Source organism: Bactrocera latifrons, unplaced genomic scaffold (genome assembly GCF_001853355.1).
Source record: "Bactrocera latifrons isolate USDA-ARS-PBARC rearing strain unplaced genomic scaffold, ASM185335v1 scaffold_656, whole genome shotgun sequence".
NCBI lineage: Eukaryota > Metazoa > Arthropoda > Insecta > Diptera > Tephritidae > Bactrocera > Bactrocera latifrons.
Window position 1 is genome coordinate 76,523 of NW_017537330.1, and position 20,175 is coordinate 96,697.

At 37.8% G+C, this 20,175-nt stretch overlaps 1 protein-coding gene across 4 annotated transcripts in view; it reads right to left on the reverse strand.

The window, feature by feature from the left end:
- Positions 1-20,175, reverse strand: part of LOC108975486 (nucleoside diphosphate-linked moiety X motif 19-like) — a 75,967-nt gene that overhangs the window by 26,146 nt on the left and 29,646 nt on the right. For 3 of the 4 annotated variants that reach the window (XM_018943983.1, XM_018943980.1, XM_018943981.1), the window contains one exon: positions 12,430-12,923. In XM_018943983.1, the coding sequence (XP_018799528.1) occupies positions 12,430-12,821 (392 nt within the window). In that variant the 5' untranslated portion in view covers positions 12,822-12,923. Of the gene's footprint in view, positions 1-12,429; positions 12,924-16,985; positions 17,319-20,175 lie in introns of those variants that run through there. The other variant, XM_018943984.1, reaches the window with a different exon arrangement.

Here is a 20,175-nt window from a genome sequence, read left to right on the forward strand (position 1 = left end):
GTAGGCGCGCTGTACAAAGTAGACACCGAAAACACTGAGAGAACAACCGTATGCGTCGAATGGCAGTCGATGACTGAGACGGACTTAAATTTATATTTATTTTATTCTTAACCCGAGTAAATAAAATAACTGGCGGGCAACGTGGGGCAGCAACAAAAAAAGGATCATCAATAATATCCTTAGTCAGTCTTTCTGAAAGGGAAGAACCTCGTCCCTGGAAACGAATAAAGGATTCATTCAAACCATCCAAGAAGTTTACCAGTGCATCATCCCACACAACGTCAATTAAAAGTGATTCACATAAAAGTCCTAATAAGACAACAAATTGCAAGTAAAGGATCAATGTACCATCCTTGGCAAACAACACGCTTTCATAGAAAGAATACCATATCAAGCAGCGCTCCAGGAATACAACTGGAGACCGATCTTTGATAAAATAAATTAACAAATAAATCAGCAAGATGACTGAACCAGCAAGTTTAATTGCATTAACCAACGCAGTCGCCGATCTGCAACGACAGTTATCCGAAGTACAATTCGGAAGAAGTGCAACCATTCCACAACGAACAGAGCAAATATGTCCTACACCAGACCAGAAAAAGGGGATCTGAATATGTCAACAACACAATTTAATGCTGATTACAACAAGAATCAGCAACAACCACCACGAAATCCGCAACCTCAACAGAATTATTAAAATCCATTTAAGAAAGTAACAAGAGCATTGGGATACAAACGAGAACGAGATAATACAAGTTATGCTAATATACAACCGAAGAATCAACGGATCAACCAAATTACACACCATCAGCAATCAAATATGGGAAGAATATTTTTTCTTTTAAGACATGGGTAACCAACGCTTGTGAGGACCACAACAGAAGGTAACTCAGTGTATATTTTAATTGATAGTGGTGCAGGAGAAATTTATGTAAATCTAAAATTCCCTCACGCAAAAAGGATAGAAGTAGAAAGTAAAAAACAAGCCCCTACTTTACACGGCAAATCATTAATTAAATATAAAAAGAAAGTGAACATGATAGGATTCAGTACGGAATTTTTAGAACTCGCTACTTTACAAGATTTCGATTCTTTGATTGGAATTAAAGGTTAAATACAATGAAGAGTAAAACATTATCCTACGTAACTATTGTAGAGGCAGAAATCAGAACAGAAGTAAAGAATCCGAACAAACACGGCGGCGAAGAACTGATAAGGAGCATGCATCAGCTTCTTTGTAAAATATGGTCGGACGAAAGCATGCCCAACGATTGGAATTTAAGTGTGCTATGCCCAATCCTCAAAAAAAAGGAGACCCCACAATTTTGCGCCAACTATCGTGGGATAAGCCTCCTCAATATCKCATATAAGGTTCTATCGAGCGTATTGTGTGAAAGATTAAAGCCCACCGTCAACAAACTGATTGGACTTATCAGTGTGGCTTCAGACCTGGAAAATCAACAACCGACCAGATATTCACCATTTCCAAGTCGTGGAAAATACCCGTGATAGAAGAATCGACACTCACCACCTCTTCGTCGATTTCAAAGCTGCTTTCGACAGCACGAAAAGGAGCTGCCTTTATCCCGTGATGTCTGAATTTGGTATCCTCGCAAAACTAATACGGCTGTGTAAACTGACGTTGAGGAATACTAAAAGCTCCGTCAGAATCGGGAAGGACCTCCCCGAGCCGTTCGATACGAGGTTTCTGACAAGGCGATTCCTTTGCGTGCGACTTTTTCAACCTGCTCCTGGAGAAAATAGTTCGAGCTGCACAACTAAATAGAGAAGGTACCATCTTCTATAAGAGTGTACAGCTGCTGGCGTATGCCGATGATATTGATATCATCGATAGTACCGTACGACCTTCGCCACTTATTTCTAAAATCTTTTAAATTTTTTGCAGTACCTTTACTCTTCCGGAGATTCGATATCATTAGAGCCCAAGCTCTAGGCAATTAGGTGAATTCGCTTTTTTTAGAACAATATTGACATTATTGCTTTCATACCACTCCATGGTAGCTGTAGAATAGTGAGAGGTTGCTAAATCAGGCCAGAATATTACAGTACCCTCATGTTCGCGAATAAATGGCAAAAGATGTTTTTGAAGGCACTCGCTAATACATATAAATTTTTGAATTGATTGTGCCCTGTGTTACAAAAGAACTGCTTCTCAACCCGCAAGTACAAATCGCTTGCCAAACCATATACTGCTTGGCAAATTTGGTAATTTTCTTTTGCTTAAATTTTCTCTGTACTTGCTCCTTCTTCATACAGGTATAATATTCATGACCCGGTAACTGTTTGAAATTTGCCTTAACGTAGGTTTCGTTGTCCATCACGCAACAGTCAAATTTTGTTATCTGGCACTCTTTGGCATATAGAGTCTTTAGCTTACTATCACTCTTTATCCTTTGTACAGTACTTTTAGAGGTACCTGCTTTAACAGCAACATCTCGTACTGAAGTGTTGGGATTCTGCTTAAAACCTTCCTTCACTCTTTTTGCCAAATTTCCTTCTGCACCTGCTTTTCTACCTGAACCTTTTTTTCGTATAGTAGGTACACCCTTTTTGTAATTCGAAACAAATTTTTTAACAGTACTTTCCGATACTCCAGTTTTTTTTAGCTATAACTGAATATTTTAATTCTGGATTTTACAGGTAAGTGGACAAAACCAATTCGCGCACTTTTTCTTGATTGCTAGACATCTTAATAGTTTGAAGTGTTGASACCAAATGTTATACATTTTGTTAATCGTCAGATTATAGAGAAAAAAACAAGTCCCCATAATTTTAAGGAATAAAAGGGTCAATTTTTTACGGGACAGTCCATAGTATAGTATAGGCACACAAATAGAAATGGACATATTTGAAATCGACGGAACCATGTATCGCTCATGCATAGATAAATACCCAAAGTACGCATATATGAGAAAATTAAACGACAAGAGAGCACTCTACAAAATACAAGAGGAAGTACGCACACCAATATTCCCATTTTGTTATAAACGAATGGCAGATACCGAGACTATATTTAATAGCATAGCAGCAAAACCTCTATTCCAACGGTTATACGAAGTGTGTTCAAAAAGTATCGCGAATTTTGTTTTTTTTTCAAAAATTATTTATTTATTCATGAATATATATTTTGTCCCCTTAAGAGTAATCCCCATGAGACACTTGTGCCAACGGTTTCTCCAATCTTCGAAGCACTTCAAAAAATCATTTTTGTTATCTTCTTCGGCTCCTCCTTCGATGCCGTCTTTATCTCGTCAAGAGAAGCGTAACGTCGTCCTTTCATGGGCCTCTTCAGTTTAGGGAASAAGAAAAAGTCACAGGGGGTCAGATCTGGGGAATACGGTGGCTGCGGCATCATTAGTGGTTTGTTTTTGGTCAAAAAGTAGCGCACAAGCAACGATGTGTGAGCAGGGGCGTTATCGTGGTGCAAAAGCCAATTTTTGTCACATCTTCTCGGCCTTCTGAGAACATTTTGTGCCACCGATAAACGTTGCTTCGGTCCAAGGTAGCTTCTCCGTATGCCACAGTCAACATTCGGAATGCATCCGCGCACTTAATTTCGTTTTTCACACAAAATTTGATACAGGTTCTGTGATCCATTTTTTTGAATAGGTAAAAATCGAAGACGATCCAAAACACGTGCAAGCAAAGCAGCTGTCAACAATTAAATGAACATTCAAAATGGCCGAGCTTGTTGGCACAAGTGAGAGACATGAGTACCAATATGACGCCACAAAAAATTCGAAATTCCCGTTACTTTTTGAACACACCTCGTAGATTGAACATTCAATGACCGCAGCAAACAATTCAACATTCAACGCTCAACCATTTTGGAAATTACTAGAATTCGAATTAAACAAAATAAAGCAACCGCGACTGAAGAACTATTCAACGCAATCAAGGAATACAATAGGACAATACATTCTGTCACAAAAAGGAAACCTATCGAATTATTTTTTGAAAGGAGCAAGACTGAAGGAATAAAAGAGTTGATTAAAAACAAGCAGGAGTATATGATATCAAACCACAATAAAAAACGAACACAAAAGGAATATAAAGCAGGGCAAACCGTTTATGTGAAACAAAACTGACGAAATAAAACAAATCCACACTTTTTGAAGAAAACAGTACAAGAGAATCGTGGGGACACAATTTTACACAAGGACAACCTCAGAAACAATGATGAAGATAACGCTAACATTAATCCTAGCAACATCCTTAGCTCAGGAAATAAGCGACTTACAAGATCGCAAGAACGTGCTAACCGAGACTGACTAATCATTTTTGTATCACGAACATGAATACGTATTCCATATGACGAAATTAAGCAAAATAGTGAAACCATACTACGAGATCGCCGAAGGAGAGATGCCTAGTATAGACGTAACAGAAATAGCATTGTTGAACAGAATAGAAATCCTCAGAAAACAACTACTGAATAATGGACTAGCCAGACGCTCAAGACGATCACTTGATTTCTTAGGATCGATTTTGAAATTTATCACAGGAGTCCCTGACTCAACGACATAATTGAAAATAATAATAAACAAAGTCAAATTAATTCCAACTTTGAAATAATGATTAAAACATTTGATATTAGGCCGATTAAACAAACAGTTATATTGCAAGAATTATACAAGGAGTTATTTGACTTAACAACGACAATTAATTTCGCGAAGAACGGAGATTTTTATTCAGCAGAAATAAATATGGACGAGATTGAAAGAATATTATAAAAGGAACAAACTAGTATACCGGTTATTGACCTACTCAAATATGCAGACACGCATGCGGGATAAGACGACACCTTCATTGTAATTTATAAATATCCCGTCATTGAGAAGAAATGTACAATATATAAAGTTACTCCATTATCCTATCGTCAAGGCATTTTGGATATGAATAAAATCGTAAATGAAGATAAAATAATATTAACATCTAATGTAAAAATAATTTAAGTAAATATATTTGTAAAGAAGAACCTAATGACAATTGTACAATACCAATGATCGAAGGTTATGAAGCCCATTGTAATGTTATGCAAGAAAATAACGCACCTATTGTAGATATAGGTCATGGTAATGTCGTATTACAAGATAAAAATATTTGAAACGAAAAATCAATTGAAGGAAGTATTCCACAACCAGGAACAAGGAATTAAATATTATACTAAAGCTAAAGGAAACGAAATAATTCACATACTTGAAATATTGGAATCAGAAAACGTATATCAATTTGACAATATTAAAAAATGAAATAAATTTTTAATACCATTTGAAGAACACCCACTCAAGAATATGTTCATAACTATAGGGGTACTTGTAGTCAAAGGATTAAGTATATTTGAAATAATCAAACTATATATAATTTGTCAAAAAACTGTATGTCTGAGAAACTACAACACTACCATAGAACGTTTAGGAATGACTCATCTACCCAAGACTCAAGTATAGATCAGGATATTTATTTTGCACAATAGAGGGGAGAGTTAATACTTTAAAACGCCTTTGCTCAACTCAGCATGGTAACAGCTAACCACAAGTATAGCATGATACTTATCACTACATCAAACAATCCTAAACAAACATCAAAACAGCCTTATTTTTCAGTAAACGAACAACTTTAAAGAAAAATCATCAAAAGAACTTATCTTTGAACAATAGAAGTGCACTATCAGTACAACAAACAATAACAACCCAAATAGTTATTTATTAGTAAACAACCAGCATCTCAATAGTATAAGTAGCACTAAGATTTATATAAACCACTGGAACAATAGCCTCTAGGTCACTTTATTATTATGGACTGCCGAGTAACAAGTTCTGTATACCACTTGTAAAGGTACAGTCAACACCGATTAAGTCAACAACAGTCGATTAAGTTCTACAGATCGAATTATTTTCTCCAGTAGCAGATTGGCAGATTGAAGAAGTCGAACGATAAGGCGTCGCCTTGTCTGAAACGTTGTTTAGTATTGAACGGTTTGGAGAGGTCTTTCCCGTTCTTTCAAAGGCAGCGTTGAAATCGACGAAGAGGTGGTGTGTGTCGACTTTCTGGTCTTTTCCAAGATTTCGTGCATGCTGAATATCTGGTCTGTTGTTGATTTTCCAGGTCTAAAGCCACACTGATAAAGTGCAATCAGTTTGTTGACGGTGGGCTTTAATCTTTCACACAATACGCTTATCCCACAGAAGTGGGAGCAGTTTGTGAGGTCTCCGTTTTTGTGGATTGGCCAGAGCACACTTAAATTCCAATCGTTGGGCATACTTTCTTCTGATCACATTTTACAAAGAATCTGATGCATGCTCCCTATCAATCCTTATCAGTTCTTTGTTGTTCTTCAGGCGGGTAATTGCTATTCGAACTTCTTCATGGTCGGGCCGTGGAACATCTGCTCCATCGATTGGAGAGTCGGATTCGCCTTCACCTGGCGTTATGCATTCACTGCCATTCAGCAGGTTGGAGAATTCTCCCCTCCATAATTTTAGTATGCTCTGGGCATCAGTCACTAGATCACATCTGGGGTTCTACAAGAGTATGCTCCGGTCTTGGTCGCGGTTTTTTTCGTAGAAATTTCGAGCATTAACCCTGTCGGCCAGCTTGTCATACTCACGCATTTCGGCCTCTATCTTTTTCAGTCTGCAAATTCGTCCCGCTTTCTTCTTTAACTCTCGGTATCTATTCCATACCGTTCGTGTGGTGATCGTAACGTTGCAAAGTAGGCAGACAGTCTGTTTTGTCTCCACTACGACACTGCACTCCTCGTCTTCCAATTATACAGAGTTGTTGACGAGCGCTCTCAGAGAACAGTCGTGTAGAAAATCGTTGTGAATGCCGCTCCGTCGAACCTCCCTTGTGTTTGATGACGGCCGGTTTTTGTTGCACATAGGCGGGTGCAAATCTTGCAACAAGATAGTGGTCCGAGTCGATGTTAGGACCTCGAAGTGTACGCACATCCAAACCACTGGAGTCGTGTCTAACGTCTATCAAAAAATTTAAAAAGGTGGGCGTGGCCTTCCCCTCTAAAAATCTACATATCTCCTAAAACACTAAAGCTACGATAACCAAATTTGACCACCACAAACATTATAGGAACTCCTACCGTCAGAGTGAAAATGGATTAAATCGGGAGAACTCTCCATATAACGATACTGTTAAAAACTACCAAATAACTAAAAACATACGTCAGAGACACTAAATTTTATGAGAGTAGGTGTTAAAATTGGACGATGATATCTCGCCAACCGACCGACTGATATCGACAAAACGTGCATTATTCTCTTATTCTTATGTCACAGTACGAAAGTGGATGAAATCGGACAAGAACCTACTTTCCATATAGCACAATTTTAAATTCCATTTGATTATTTCACTTTCCAGTACATAAATCAATAAGTAATTAATATAACGGGATACTAATAACTCCTTAAAGGACCACCTAGTCAATACTTCCTTGAGACCCCACATACCTAACATAAAGATTTTTCGAACTTTCAGGTGACTTAATACTGCATATTTCGGCCAATATTTCAGTTATCTCAATGAAAACTAGAGAGCATATTTTACTCATAACAATGTACCTGAAATAGATAAAATCGTCGATTCCGGACTTTCTTCGATTCGGGATTTCTAATAGTGCGGAAAAGTTGCCTAGTACTTATTGATTCCAACGAAACTTTTGTTTTTGAGATCGGATTGCATCTTCAACCCCAACTCCGGCCTTGAAAATTCGGAAATTCGTCTAAAATCGTGAAATTTTCTACCTAGCGCCTGAAATACGCATCTCATGGCAAAATGTAGAAAACAAAAGTTATTTGTCACGTCATTTGCTACCGAAACGGATGTGATCATGGCCGTAGGACGAACCGTTCCCGAGATACGAGCGAAAATGCGGCGCGCCACAGCGCAGGGTGAAAATTGTTGCAGCTCTCAGCTAACCTGTATTGGTCACCTAGAACCCACCGCGTGGAGGTGGCTGCTCTTCGGGTTCCTCCCAAGCCCAACCCAACCAACCCACCATATGTCAGGCTTGTTTTAGTCTGATATGTACAATAACCCAATTAGAGGTCGGGCCACGACCTTTAAATTTTAGTCCAAAGGTATCTTTTTTTACGGCGATTACAGTTCTTAATTTAGTTCTTAGTTAGAGCTATTTATATCTTTGGCTTTTGGTGGGCGTAGCAGAAGAAAGATTCTTTAATCAACATATCTCAATTTTTACTCAAGGTGCAGCTTGCACAGACAGAAGGTCGGACGGGTAGACAGACACGCGGATTGCAAATCGGTTACGATTTTCAAAGGTTATTATCGTCTCCTCGTAAATAACAAAAGAATATTTACATTATTTTTAATTTAATCGTTAAATAAGTTTATTTATTAATTTGTTAATATTCATTTCATTTATATAAATCATAATTTTTGTGCTTTAAAATGAGCCAAGTAGTAAGTGCTGTAATCCATTAAAAAAAAGAATCATAAGCCTGTTATTAAAAATTTGTTGAGGTGTTTTTATTACGAATTTGAGTTCAAAACTTTTCCATCGTGTGCAATTGTTTTTGTCATTTTAGTAAATGGTGGTGGTTTGACCCCTACAAGACTTGACTACAATACAACTAATCCTACATGTTATCAAATTTATACTATCAGTTTCGGTTTTAGCAACGAAAAATTAGAACGCTACAGTCTCTAACATCACAGTCGCAAAATGACTATAAACTAGTGTAATCAATTAAAATTAAAAAACTACTATTGGAGCGAGGTGAATCGCTCCAGACAAGTTACGACTTTATAAGCGTTAAAAAACTAACTTCTCCGAAACCATTAAGTAACGCTGCTATTAAACATAACAATACAAATGACATTCTTTTGAATAATATTAAGTATTATTTTAAATAAACAAATATTAGATCCGTAAAGATCCTGAGTACTCAAAGTCCCGAAAAGTATTGAATAATTTTCTAAAGATATTGGGATCTGGATTTAACGACAAAAGTGAAATTACTGTTAATATTCTTTTGATGTTTACAAGGAGACGATAATAATGATTGAAAATTGTCACAGAGCGATATATTTTTTCAGAAAATAAACGCTTGGCACGAGAAATAAAAGCTATTTGCGAGCAGTGAAATCTTCTTCCGGAATCTTTAACTTTGTTTAATAGCGCATCATACCTTAAAAGTTAGCAAAACAAAATATTTAGTTATTTTTATTATATTAAAAAGTAAGTATTTCCTTTTTATTCACTAATTTACCATTAACGGTTAGTTTAAAAATAGCTGATTGTGAGTACATATAGGTTACGGGTAGCAAATTGCTTTTTAAAGGTCTCGATTTCTAAGATTTTCCAATACTAAAAGTGGTAATTTCTTCTTTCCCGAAGCATTGTCACTAAAAATGTTAAGCCTGCTTTGGAGTTTTTTTGCTGCAGATAGTACTTCCAAAGAAAGTATTTTTTCAGGAATCTATTTCCAATAAAATTAGGCTGGAGGAAAAACATAGGTCATATTTAATCTTTATCCTCTTAAGGGGACACAACTTTTAATTTTTCAAAGATCAAAACTTGTATAAAGACATTTTTGGTTTCATGACTATCTTTCACACCGATATTGAGTTATATATTATATAGTTTTACAGAGTTCACAGACCTTTCATTTGAATTTACTGGTTATATATAGTGTACCATGAATAGAAACTGAGTGTATTCCACTAAATCTTCCTCTCTTGCACCGTAGCTCAAATATATAGAAATTACTGCATTTACTCTAGTGAAATATTTAAAGAACCGCTTTAAATCAGTAAATTTATAAATATGGTACGTGAAAATAGCAAAACCATATCCACCGAAATTGTCAGCGTTATCAGGTACTGAACATGGCGCTTCAACACCAACGCCCACCCAATCACGATTGGCGAATACTATTTTCTTCAATTTATTAATGTTTTCGTCTTTTCTTAGGCTTGGGCTTTTCTTCGTTCACATCTTCTCGTCCCTCTGCGAACCGGTAAACGTTACTTTTGTCCAAGGGAGCTTCACCTTATGTCATAGTCAACATTCGGACCGTGCACTTAATTTTGTTTTTATTTTACATATGAGAGTGGCGGGGGCAACGATATCAAAAACTGCTTGGCGACTTTAATGCCAGGGTGGGCAAAGAAGGTATCTTTGGTACTACGGTCAGTAAATTCAGCCTCCACGAGGAAACATCCCCAAATGGGTTGAGTCTGATCGACTTCGCCGGGGCCCGAAATATGGTTATCTATAGTACTAGATTCCAGCATAAGAAGATACAGCAAGCTACCTGGCTGTCTCCGGACTGAAAAACTACCAAGCAGATCGATCATGTTTTAATAGACGGAAGACACCTATCCAAGTGTTTTAGACATGCGTACGCTCCGAGGTTCTAACATCGATTCGGAAAACTATCTTGTTGCAGGCAAGATTCGCACCCGCCTCTGTGCAGCAAGGAATACAAGCCAACAAACACCAGGAAGGTTCGACGTCGAGAAGCTGCAATCACAACAGACAGCCGAAAAAGAAGAGTAGAAAGAACTTGACAAGCTGACCGACAAGGGTAATGCTTCTTTGTAAAATATGGTCCGACGAAAGCATTAGGTGTGCTTAAGTGTGCTGACCCAAATCCACAGAAAGAGAGACCCCACAATCTGCGCCAACTACCGTGAGATAAGCCTCCTCAACATCGCGTATAAGGTTACATCGAGCATATTGTGTGAAAGATTAAAGCCCACCGTCGACAAACTGATTGGACCTTATCAATGTGGATTTAGACTCTCTCTCCGCTGTGACACGGCACGCCTCGTCCTCGCGATGATACAGGGTTGTTGGTGAGTATTCTCAGAGAGCAGAAGTGCAAGTCGAGTCGTTCGACTGTCTGTTGCGATTGCAACTTCTCGACGTCGAACCTTCCTTGTGTTTGTTGACGTGCGTTTTTTGCTGCACAGAGGCGGATGCGAATCTTGGCAGCAGCAAGATATTGCTCCGAGTCGATGTTAGGACCATGGAGCGCACTGCAACTCTCATAGGTTCGCTAAAGCGCTCATAGAAGGCATCTTTGGTCACATCGTCCTTTTTTTCCGTGGGGACGTGGGGGCAAATGAGCGATATGTTGAAATGCCTTGCTTTGATGCGGATTGTGGCTAGATATTCATCCACCGGAGTGAATGCTAGTACTCGGCGATGGAGTCCCTCTCCCACCACGAATCCCTAACCAAATGCTCTTTTACATATATGGCCACTGTAGTAAATGACCAATTAGGGGAAATTAAAAATTAATAGAAAATAACAATTTAAAAAACTTGCTTCAAAAAGTATTGCGAATTTTTTATTTCTTAAAAAAGTGTTTAACTTCTCTTCAGTTTTGGGATCAAGAACGACACAGGGGCCAGATCTGGGGAATACACAACTAATGTTTTGTTTTTGGCTAAATATTCGCGCACAAGCCACGCCGCATGAGCAGGGGCGTTATCATGGTGCAAAAGCCAATTTTTTTTTCTACAAATCCGGTCATTTTCTGCAGATTACTTCACGCAAAGTGCGCATAACTTGCAGGTGGAAGATTATTATTGATCGTTTTATCGTTTGCCAAGAACTCATGCAGCACAACTCCCCTGCAATCGATGAAAACTGTTAGCAAAACCTTTACATTCGAACTAATTTAGCATGATTTTTCAGTCTTGGCTTTTACGGAAGCTTTCATTTTGATAATTGAGCTTTGATTTACAGCATGATTATTGATCAACATTTGGTGAACTATGCCAATGAAACCCTGTTCTTGGTCGAAAGTGAGCAATTTTGGCACAGAAAGCGAAGACGAATCAAAACGCGTTCAAGTAAAACGAAGTCAAATATCCAGGGGTGTTTTTTAATCTAAGACAGATTTGAATAGTTATCGGAATTGCTAACCAGTTAGTGTTACAGAATCTGATTGGATTGTCGTCTTTTCAATCATGCGCAAAACCAATATTGGAGTCAGCTGTTTATTTATGTAACAAAACTTGCAAAATAATACATTTACATAACATTTATCGAATGAATAAAGACGTATTAATTAATAATTTAATTTTAATTACGTTTACGTTAATTACGTTTTGTACAGAATGCGCAGTTCAAGAAAAAAATATAACACTGTTCGCAATATTGAATAAGCAAAATTATTTTCGTTCGTAATATGGAAACATCAATAAGATAATTTTGATAGTAGTTAATCAGACGACCACTGTAATTATAAATTCAGATACGGAGTCCTCGCATAGCCGCATATTTATGTATATATTTAAATCTCGTAATTACTAAGGAATATCTGGGATAAAGATAAAACAATGAGTTTGTTCTATTTAATTACAGATGCTATGGGTAAAATATAGTATTGATTAATTACACCGATTTCAACAAACCTCTTTTCCGCAGTGAATGGTGAACGCCATAAAGACCATTCATACAGGGACCATAGGTCCGGCACAACATGCAGACTCCGGCATAAATTAAGAAATTGTTTCGCGTCTTTATGAACGGCAAACTGCCATCCGACTCGATCAAAATTGACATCCTCATAATCTTCCCCAAATGTAGGTGTGGAACTTAATTTTTTAAGTGTTTTATGGTTCCGAAAGAATAAAATTCCAACTTCCTCAAATGTTTCGCGACAAGCAGTTATACGCAAAGAAATTTCACGTGAGAAACTTTTACCAGTGCTTAAAAGTGAATTCGTTCTTTTGGTATTTGGCTCTTTGACAATAAGTCTATCTAATTGATTCGAGCTTACGCCATACTCTTCGAAGTAATTCATCCATTCTTGACATTCATCTGATGCCTCCTCGAAAGTTCCTCCAGGAAAGACGCAGTGTCCAGGAGCAAAAGACGTATTCGTGGATCGTTCAAAGAGTAGAATCTGGAAATAAATTAATAGAAAAATACCTTGAAGTAGTTCCTTATATTAATTTATAATATTGCGAATTTTGGCCTACAAATAAAATATGTAGACTTAATTATTAATTTATTATGGATAATTTACCAAAATGCATTTTTTTTTTTAAAGTGGGACTTTCTACAGTTTACGAATTTGTAAAGTATCTTTAATTTAACATTTTTTAATTCTTCACTGTTCAGGCTTTTCTGAAAACATGTTACAATTTTGTTGAGACATATCTTAAAATTTTTGTTCTTGAATTTACTTCAACAATAAATGATGCAGTTAAAAAAAAAACATTTTTTTTTTGTTTTAGTGAAAAAATGGAATTTTTCGCGGGTTAAATATATTCTTTCCATTATTCTTCTTATTTTTTTGAGGAGGTCTTCCTCTTCCCCTGATTACCCCGACGGGTATTGAGTTCAATACTTTCAGAGCTGAAGTGTTTTCGTCCATACGTAGAATATGACGCGAATATTTGCCGAGGCCAACGCAAAAAGCCCTTTACATGGACCACATTGGCCTTCCCGTCAAAAATTCCAAACATACATACGTATAACTATTTGCCATGCTTAATTCAACTAATTGACTTTGATAAAATTACAGTAATATTCTTAGGTTCTCCCCACAAACCGTTGGAGTACAAGAATACAAGCGCTTGATAAATCATATTAGGATTAAATGAGGGAAAATTTAAAAAACATCCAATATAGCAAGCTACTGAGATTTGGCCAAATCGATTTTTATCGCTTTTGTTGTTACAGTTTATCGTATATATTGAGCATGTGCATATCTTCTTCTTCTTAATTAGCGTAGTCACTACTTACGCGATTATAGCCGAGTGCGTSAGTCGTTTCTTCTTTTCGCTACGTGGCGCCAATTAGATATTCCAAGTGAAGCCAGGTCCTTCTCCACTTGGTCCTTCCMACGGAGTGGAGGTCTTCCTCTTCCTCTGCTTCCCCCGGCGGGTACWGCGTCGAATACTTTCAGAGCTGGAGTGTTTTCGTCCATCCGGACAACATGACCTAGCCAGCGTAGCCGCTGTCTTTTAATTCGCTGAACTATGTCAATGTCGTCGTATCATCGAATGCGATATTCGCCGTGGGGAACGCGCAAAGGACCATAAATCTGTCGCAGAATTTTTCTCTCGAAAACTCGCAACGTCGACTCATCAGTTGTTGTCATCGTCTGTGCCTCTACAACACATAGATAATAATGAGTGACTTATGGTGTTTTGTTTTTGTTCGTCGAGAGAGGACTTTACTTCTCAATAGCTTATTCAGTCCAGTCTGACATTGTTGTTGCTGCTGATTCTGGTTCCAAGATAAACGAAATTATCTACAACTTCGAAGTTATAGCTGGCAACAGTGACGTGGGAGCCTAGTCGCGAGTTCGACGACGATAGGGAGTCGCCTCGTCTTGGTATCAAACGACTCGAAGAGGTAATTTCTTTGTTTTTGGTATCGCTCAACGGCAGTTTACACAGCAATATAAGTTTTGCGGTAATACCAAATCGACAAAGAGAGGGTGCGTGTCTGTTTTCTTTTAGCGACTCTTTTCCAAGATTTGGGGCAAGGTGAATATCTGGTCGGTTGTTGATCTTCCAGGCCTAAGCTACACTGAAAAGGTAAAATCAGTTGACGATGTGCTCTGGCAGCGAAACCTTCTGTTAGCCGGCACGTTTTTTCATAGAAATTTCGAGCATTACCCCTGTCGGCCAGCTTGTCAAGGCCTTTATACTCGCGCATTTCGGCTTCTTTCTTCTTCTGTCTGCAAATGCGTTTAGGTTCTCTCTCCGACTCTTGGTATCTATCCCATCCCGCACGTGTTGTGGTCGATCGTAACGTTGCGAGGTACGCAGTGTGTTCTCTCCGCTGCGACACGGCACTCCTCGTCGCACCAGCTGTTCTTTTGCATTTTCTGAAAACCAATGGTTTCGGTTGCAGCTGTACAAAAGGAACTTGAAATGTCGTCCCACAGTTCCCTTATACCGAGTTGTTGGCGAGTACTCTCAGAGAGCAGAAATACAAGTCGAGTAGAAAATCTTTCGGCTGTCTATTGCGATTGCAGTTTCTCGACGTCGAACCTTCCTTGTGTTTGTTGGTACGAATCTTCGCTGCAACAAGATATTGGTCCGAGTCGATATTAGAACCTTGGAGCGTACGCACGTCTAGAACAATGGAGACGTGTCTTTCGTCTATAACAAAATGATCGATCTGGTTTGTGGCTTTTCGATCCAGAGACAGTTTGGTAAATTTTTCTTTGCTGTAATCTAGATATAGGTAACCATATTTCGAGCCCCGGCGAAGTCGATCGCCCTCAACCCATTTGTGGATGTTTCCTCGTGGGGTCTGAATTTACCGACTGTTGGACGAAGGATACTCTCCCACCACGAATCCTACACCAAACAAGGACATGCTCGCCTCAGTCGTTGTCCCGTCCATCGCATTTCTTGGAGGACGGTGATGTCAGCCTAACGAGGACATCAGCCAGCTGGGCAACGGCACCTTCCCAATTAAGGGTCCGGACATTCCAGGTGCATGCCCAAAAATCATAGTCCTTAATTCGTTTCCCATGGTCGTCATGAATAGGGGGCTCTCTCATCCGAAGCTGTCATTTAGTTTTCATTTGCACTGTTTTTTACGTGGCGAGTCTGAAACCCAGCGCACAACCCTATGTATGTCATAATTCACCTTCTCAATTTAGCTCGCTTTCAAACGGATGTTCCTAGGCTACTCAGAGGATACTTGGTCTAAAACCGGAAGTCGTGAGCTGCTTGAGCCTTATGTAAAAGAATCGTTTCTAGCCACTCCTTAGCTGTCGGAAGATATGATGTATAGAGTTGGACCCAGCACCAGCCTTTATTTGTCGTTTATAAGATATAAAATCCCATACTTTTACCATAAATTGTCTATTATTCAAATAAGACTGTAATGTTTTATACAATACTTGAGGTAGAGCCTGAGCTACGTCTAGAAATATTGCTGAACAGTACTCTCTGCTTTCTTGCTCTTGGTCTTGGTCTTGTGATTTGATTATCTCTTGAATCATATTTTGCATTGTAGACATAATTTGGTTGGTTTTGAGGCAATTGCATTGATGTAGTGTTACCTTTTACCACATTTGCAAAGCTCCCTTGGGAAGCTTTGGTTTTAATATTACCTGGTTTTCACACATAGAGAAATATAGGGCAACCCCTATAGCTTGCAGTGTGATTTACCCCACAATTACTACATTTTTATTTAAATCCTCTCTTTTAAGAGCAGATTTTGATATGGGGTGCAAATCACCTTGCAGCACACAGACACTGCGTAGAGCGTAATACGCTTTCGTATGTCCATACTCTTAGCAATATGTGCATTGTACTGGACAATTTTTTGTGTGGTTCCTTAACGGCAATTCGGCGATGGAGCAGATATTTTAGGTTGTAAATCGGTTGTATTCCATTTTTCTTAAGTGGATTAGAATTTGGCATCAATCCTATTTTGAACATCGGTTATGGGACTTTGTTCCAGTTAAATATATTTACTACTAATTTTATACTAAAACTACATTCTTTTATTGCTACTTTAACATCGTTAGAGTCTACTGAAGACTCCTTTAAGACAACTACTAGGCCTTTTGAGCTCTTCAGTTGGTAAGAGTAGTAATTCTGGTTATTACCTCACAAAAATTTTACAACACCCACTAAACTTTTTTCAGCGTACGTTGAATTTTTGGTTCATCTATGTTACCTTTTTTCAAGGGCACTATGTGAAAATAGTTTTGAGACAAGCGCATTTGAGCTCCGCTGGCGCAAACAGATTGGAGGGGGTTGGCATTCACGACTGTAGTAGTACCCTTTGCATCATCGTTAAGGTCTGTTTTTTTTAGGCAGGCAAATCTTTTGCCATTGAGAATTTCTGGCTTTTCGCCATTTGGCGTGCCTGGTGAACTTTTTGGTATTGGCCGCTAATTTTATTGGACTGGATTTCCTATTTACGTTTGTATAGCGATAATATCAATATGAGCAGATGGTTAAATTTTTGCTTAGTATATTCTCACCTTGCATTTTTCTTTCCTTCGCTGTCCGAATGTTTGCTGATGCCTGCCGGCTGGTTGCTGTCAGCACATTTGTTGTTGCCCCATTGCTGTTTTCTGCTGACAGCATCCTTTGCTTCGTTTCAATTTCAGCTGATCGCTGCGACGACTCTTCATCGCCGTTACAATTTTAATTGATAGGAGTTCTTGCTGGCTCGGCAAAGCTGAAGTAGGCATTTAAGAAATGCCTACTGCTTTGCTGGTGGGGTTCGTTCGGTTTTTGTTTGGTTTTTTTTCTCTCATGCACTATTTGTTTATATTTATTACTAACAATTTGTGTGCACTGCTTTTACTTGATAGTTTTCAATTTAATAGATTATTTTCTTTACTTTTTATAATGACAGAGTTCACAGAGCGAATTAAAATACACGTCCTTACACTTTGCATCTTGTTGGCAAAACTTGGGTGCGTATCTTGTCTGCAACAAGATATTGGTCCGACCGATCTGGTTGGTGGGTTTTCACTCCGGAGACAGCCAGGCAGTTAGATTAATTTTCCAATGCTTGAATCTAGTACTATATATATGGATATATATTTGGCTATCCAGAGGGTTCTTACTTTGAGACTGGAAGTCGTGAGATGTTTGAGTCATATGTAAAAGAGCCGTTTCTCCACTCCCAAGTACAGAGAACTCCATCTTCCATTCCAACATTACAGTGTAAAAATTTATGAAACTTTGCCATTAAATCAATAATACGTTCGGTGTCGATTATTAAAGCTTGAAGAGGTTCTGGTTTATTGCTTAAAGACCAATACTTCAAATAACCGTCTCAAGGTAATAAATAACAATTTTTTAGAGACCATGCAATGTTACAATTTCTTGAAATAATCTTCAAACATTTCTCCCAATTCGATTGTTGCACGTAGCCCCGTTTTGTTGGACCCAAATGATTGCAAGACAAACTTCCTCACATTAATGCAATTATTCCGTCCCTTTCTCTGCTTCCAAAACACCGCATATATGATTTCCGTTTTTCCACCTGACTTTAAACCGTTCAAGTTGGTCAAAATCTATTGACATCCATACATACTATGTACTTAGTTACATAGCTGTATAGTAAATTTGTGTCGCAATGTGGTTCAATAATTTTTTTATCTCAACTTCAACATCAGATTCTGAGACCTTTATTTGTTATCATAGTAAAAAGTTAGTATCAAGTTTTTTGTTTACAAAGGAAGTAAACCTCGGACGACCTATAAAATATATATTTAAATCATCATTACAACTAGCCGAGTCAATTAAGCCATGTCCGTCTGTCCGTACGTACGTACATCCGCATGCTTTTTGGTAGTTTAACATAAGTTATTGTCAGAAATAACTGAATATAAAATAATTCCAATACTTTTTTATAAAGAAAAAAGGGATCATATATTTATTTTTAATGTATTACAGAAAAAAAGGTGAAAATATTGAAAATACAACCTAACTATACTTAGCCGCATAACAAAAAATTAGATAATTCAAACGTTTGCACAAAAGTTTAACAACTTGACTTAGAAAATGCTGGCTGTTTTCTCCTGTGCTAGCATCCAATCGTATACATAGCCCATGCAACTTTGTCTCAAACATTTCCGATGGTATTTAAATCTGCACTTCTGGCTACCAAATCAAGCTCTGTTGAAAAACCCATTTGCTTTTACAATTTTATTTTACCATTTTTCCACATTATTTAAAAAACTTTTTTGTTTAGTCATTTCAATCACACTGTTGTCAACTGAATATATTCGCTTTGAACAAAAAATTGTTAAAATCACAGGGAACTTAAGGGAAAAGGATGAAAATAAGAGAGCTAAACAAAGTTCGTATCAGTTATCAGACAGTATTCACATTTTGTTGTTTTAGTACCGCTATGCTTTTATTTTTGTAGACTAACTGCTCTATGTACTATATACTCGTATGGTATATTACCTAACAACTGTTGTTTTTTTTTTGGTTAGTCGGAAATGCTTTTTGGTGGTTTAATATTTTACATTTCAAATGTATTACAGAAATAAAAAGTGAAAATATTGAAAATACAACTTAACAATATGCGAACTTTGCTTAGCCGCAATACAAAAAATTAGATAATTAAGGCGTTTTTACAAAAATTTTGCAAATTTTGCGCTCCTAATGTGAACTTGCACGCCATTTTCTTAATAATTATTTGGAAAATTCTGGGATCAAGCAAGCAAAAAAATCTTTTGCCTTCTTGGAAACGTGGATGCTGGCATTGCCCTGCTGAAAGGTAAACATAAGTTGGACGTTATCCTCCAAATACTCAATGAGCACATCATCTAACATCTCAATGTATTTTTTCGAACCCATTTTCGTCGTAATAAAACATAGTTTGAGCTTTCCACGTGTCTAAGAAGATTTAAAAATAAAAATGCAGCCAATCAAAAAATTACAGGACCTTTAACGAAGGACATAAGTCAAAAAAGAAATGAGATTGTAAAAAAGTTCATACGAATGGAAAAGAACTACCCACAACATACTAAGTAAATGGAGCAGGCAGCAGCATAACTAAAAATATATAACCACAACATAATTGATATTTAGTGTGGTGTAGTGCTACTTTATAACTGATCTTTACCGAAAATTCAAGTTTTTACTCCCAACATGCCTCCTAAAGGAAGCACACAGCCGACGCACATGTGTGGCAAATGCAATTCCATCGTTCATGCTAAATCACCAAGTGTATTATGTACTGGTTGCCGTATATGAATGAGTCCATATATGGGCATTCACTGGGCTCACTAGACCTGAATTCACTGAACTAGCTAATAATATCAAGTTGCAAGGCTTCCAATGGAAATGTGACCCCTGTAAATTACAGGTTAGTGTTGTCACCGTAGACGACCCTGAATCCGATAGCGATGATGATGACAATATAACTATGTGTAAGCTAAAAAATCTGCTTGATGCTCAATATTCTAAACTTGCTGCCTCGTTCGACAGCAAATTTCATAGTTTTAAGTCCTCCATCGAAAAGAATATTGTCAGGAAGGATGTCTCGAACCTAACCAAGAAGCACAAGCATGCGGATGACAAATGTACTGGGCTTGAAAGCAGACTGAGAACTATTGAAGGTAAGCTCAAAACATATTATATGTATTGATTTCTTTTACATTTCAGAGTTTCTGACTCAGGACTTGGTGGCGGTGCAGGCCAGGG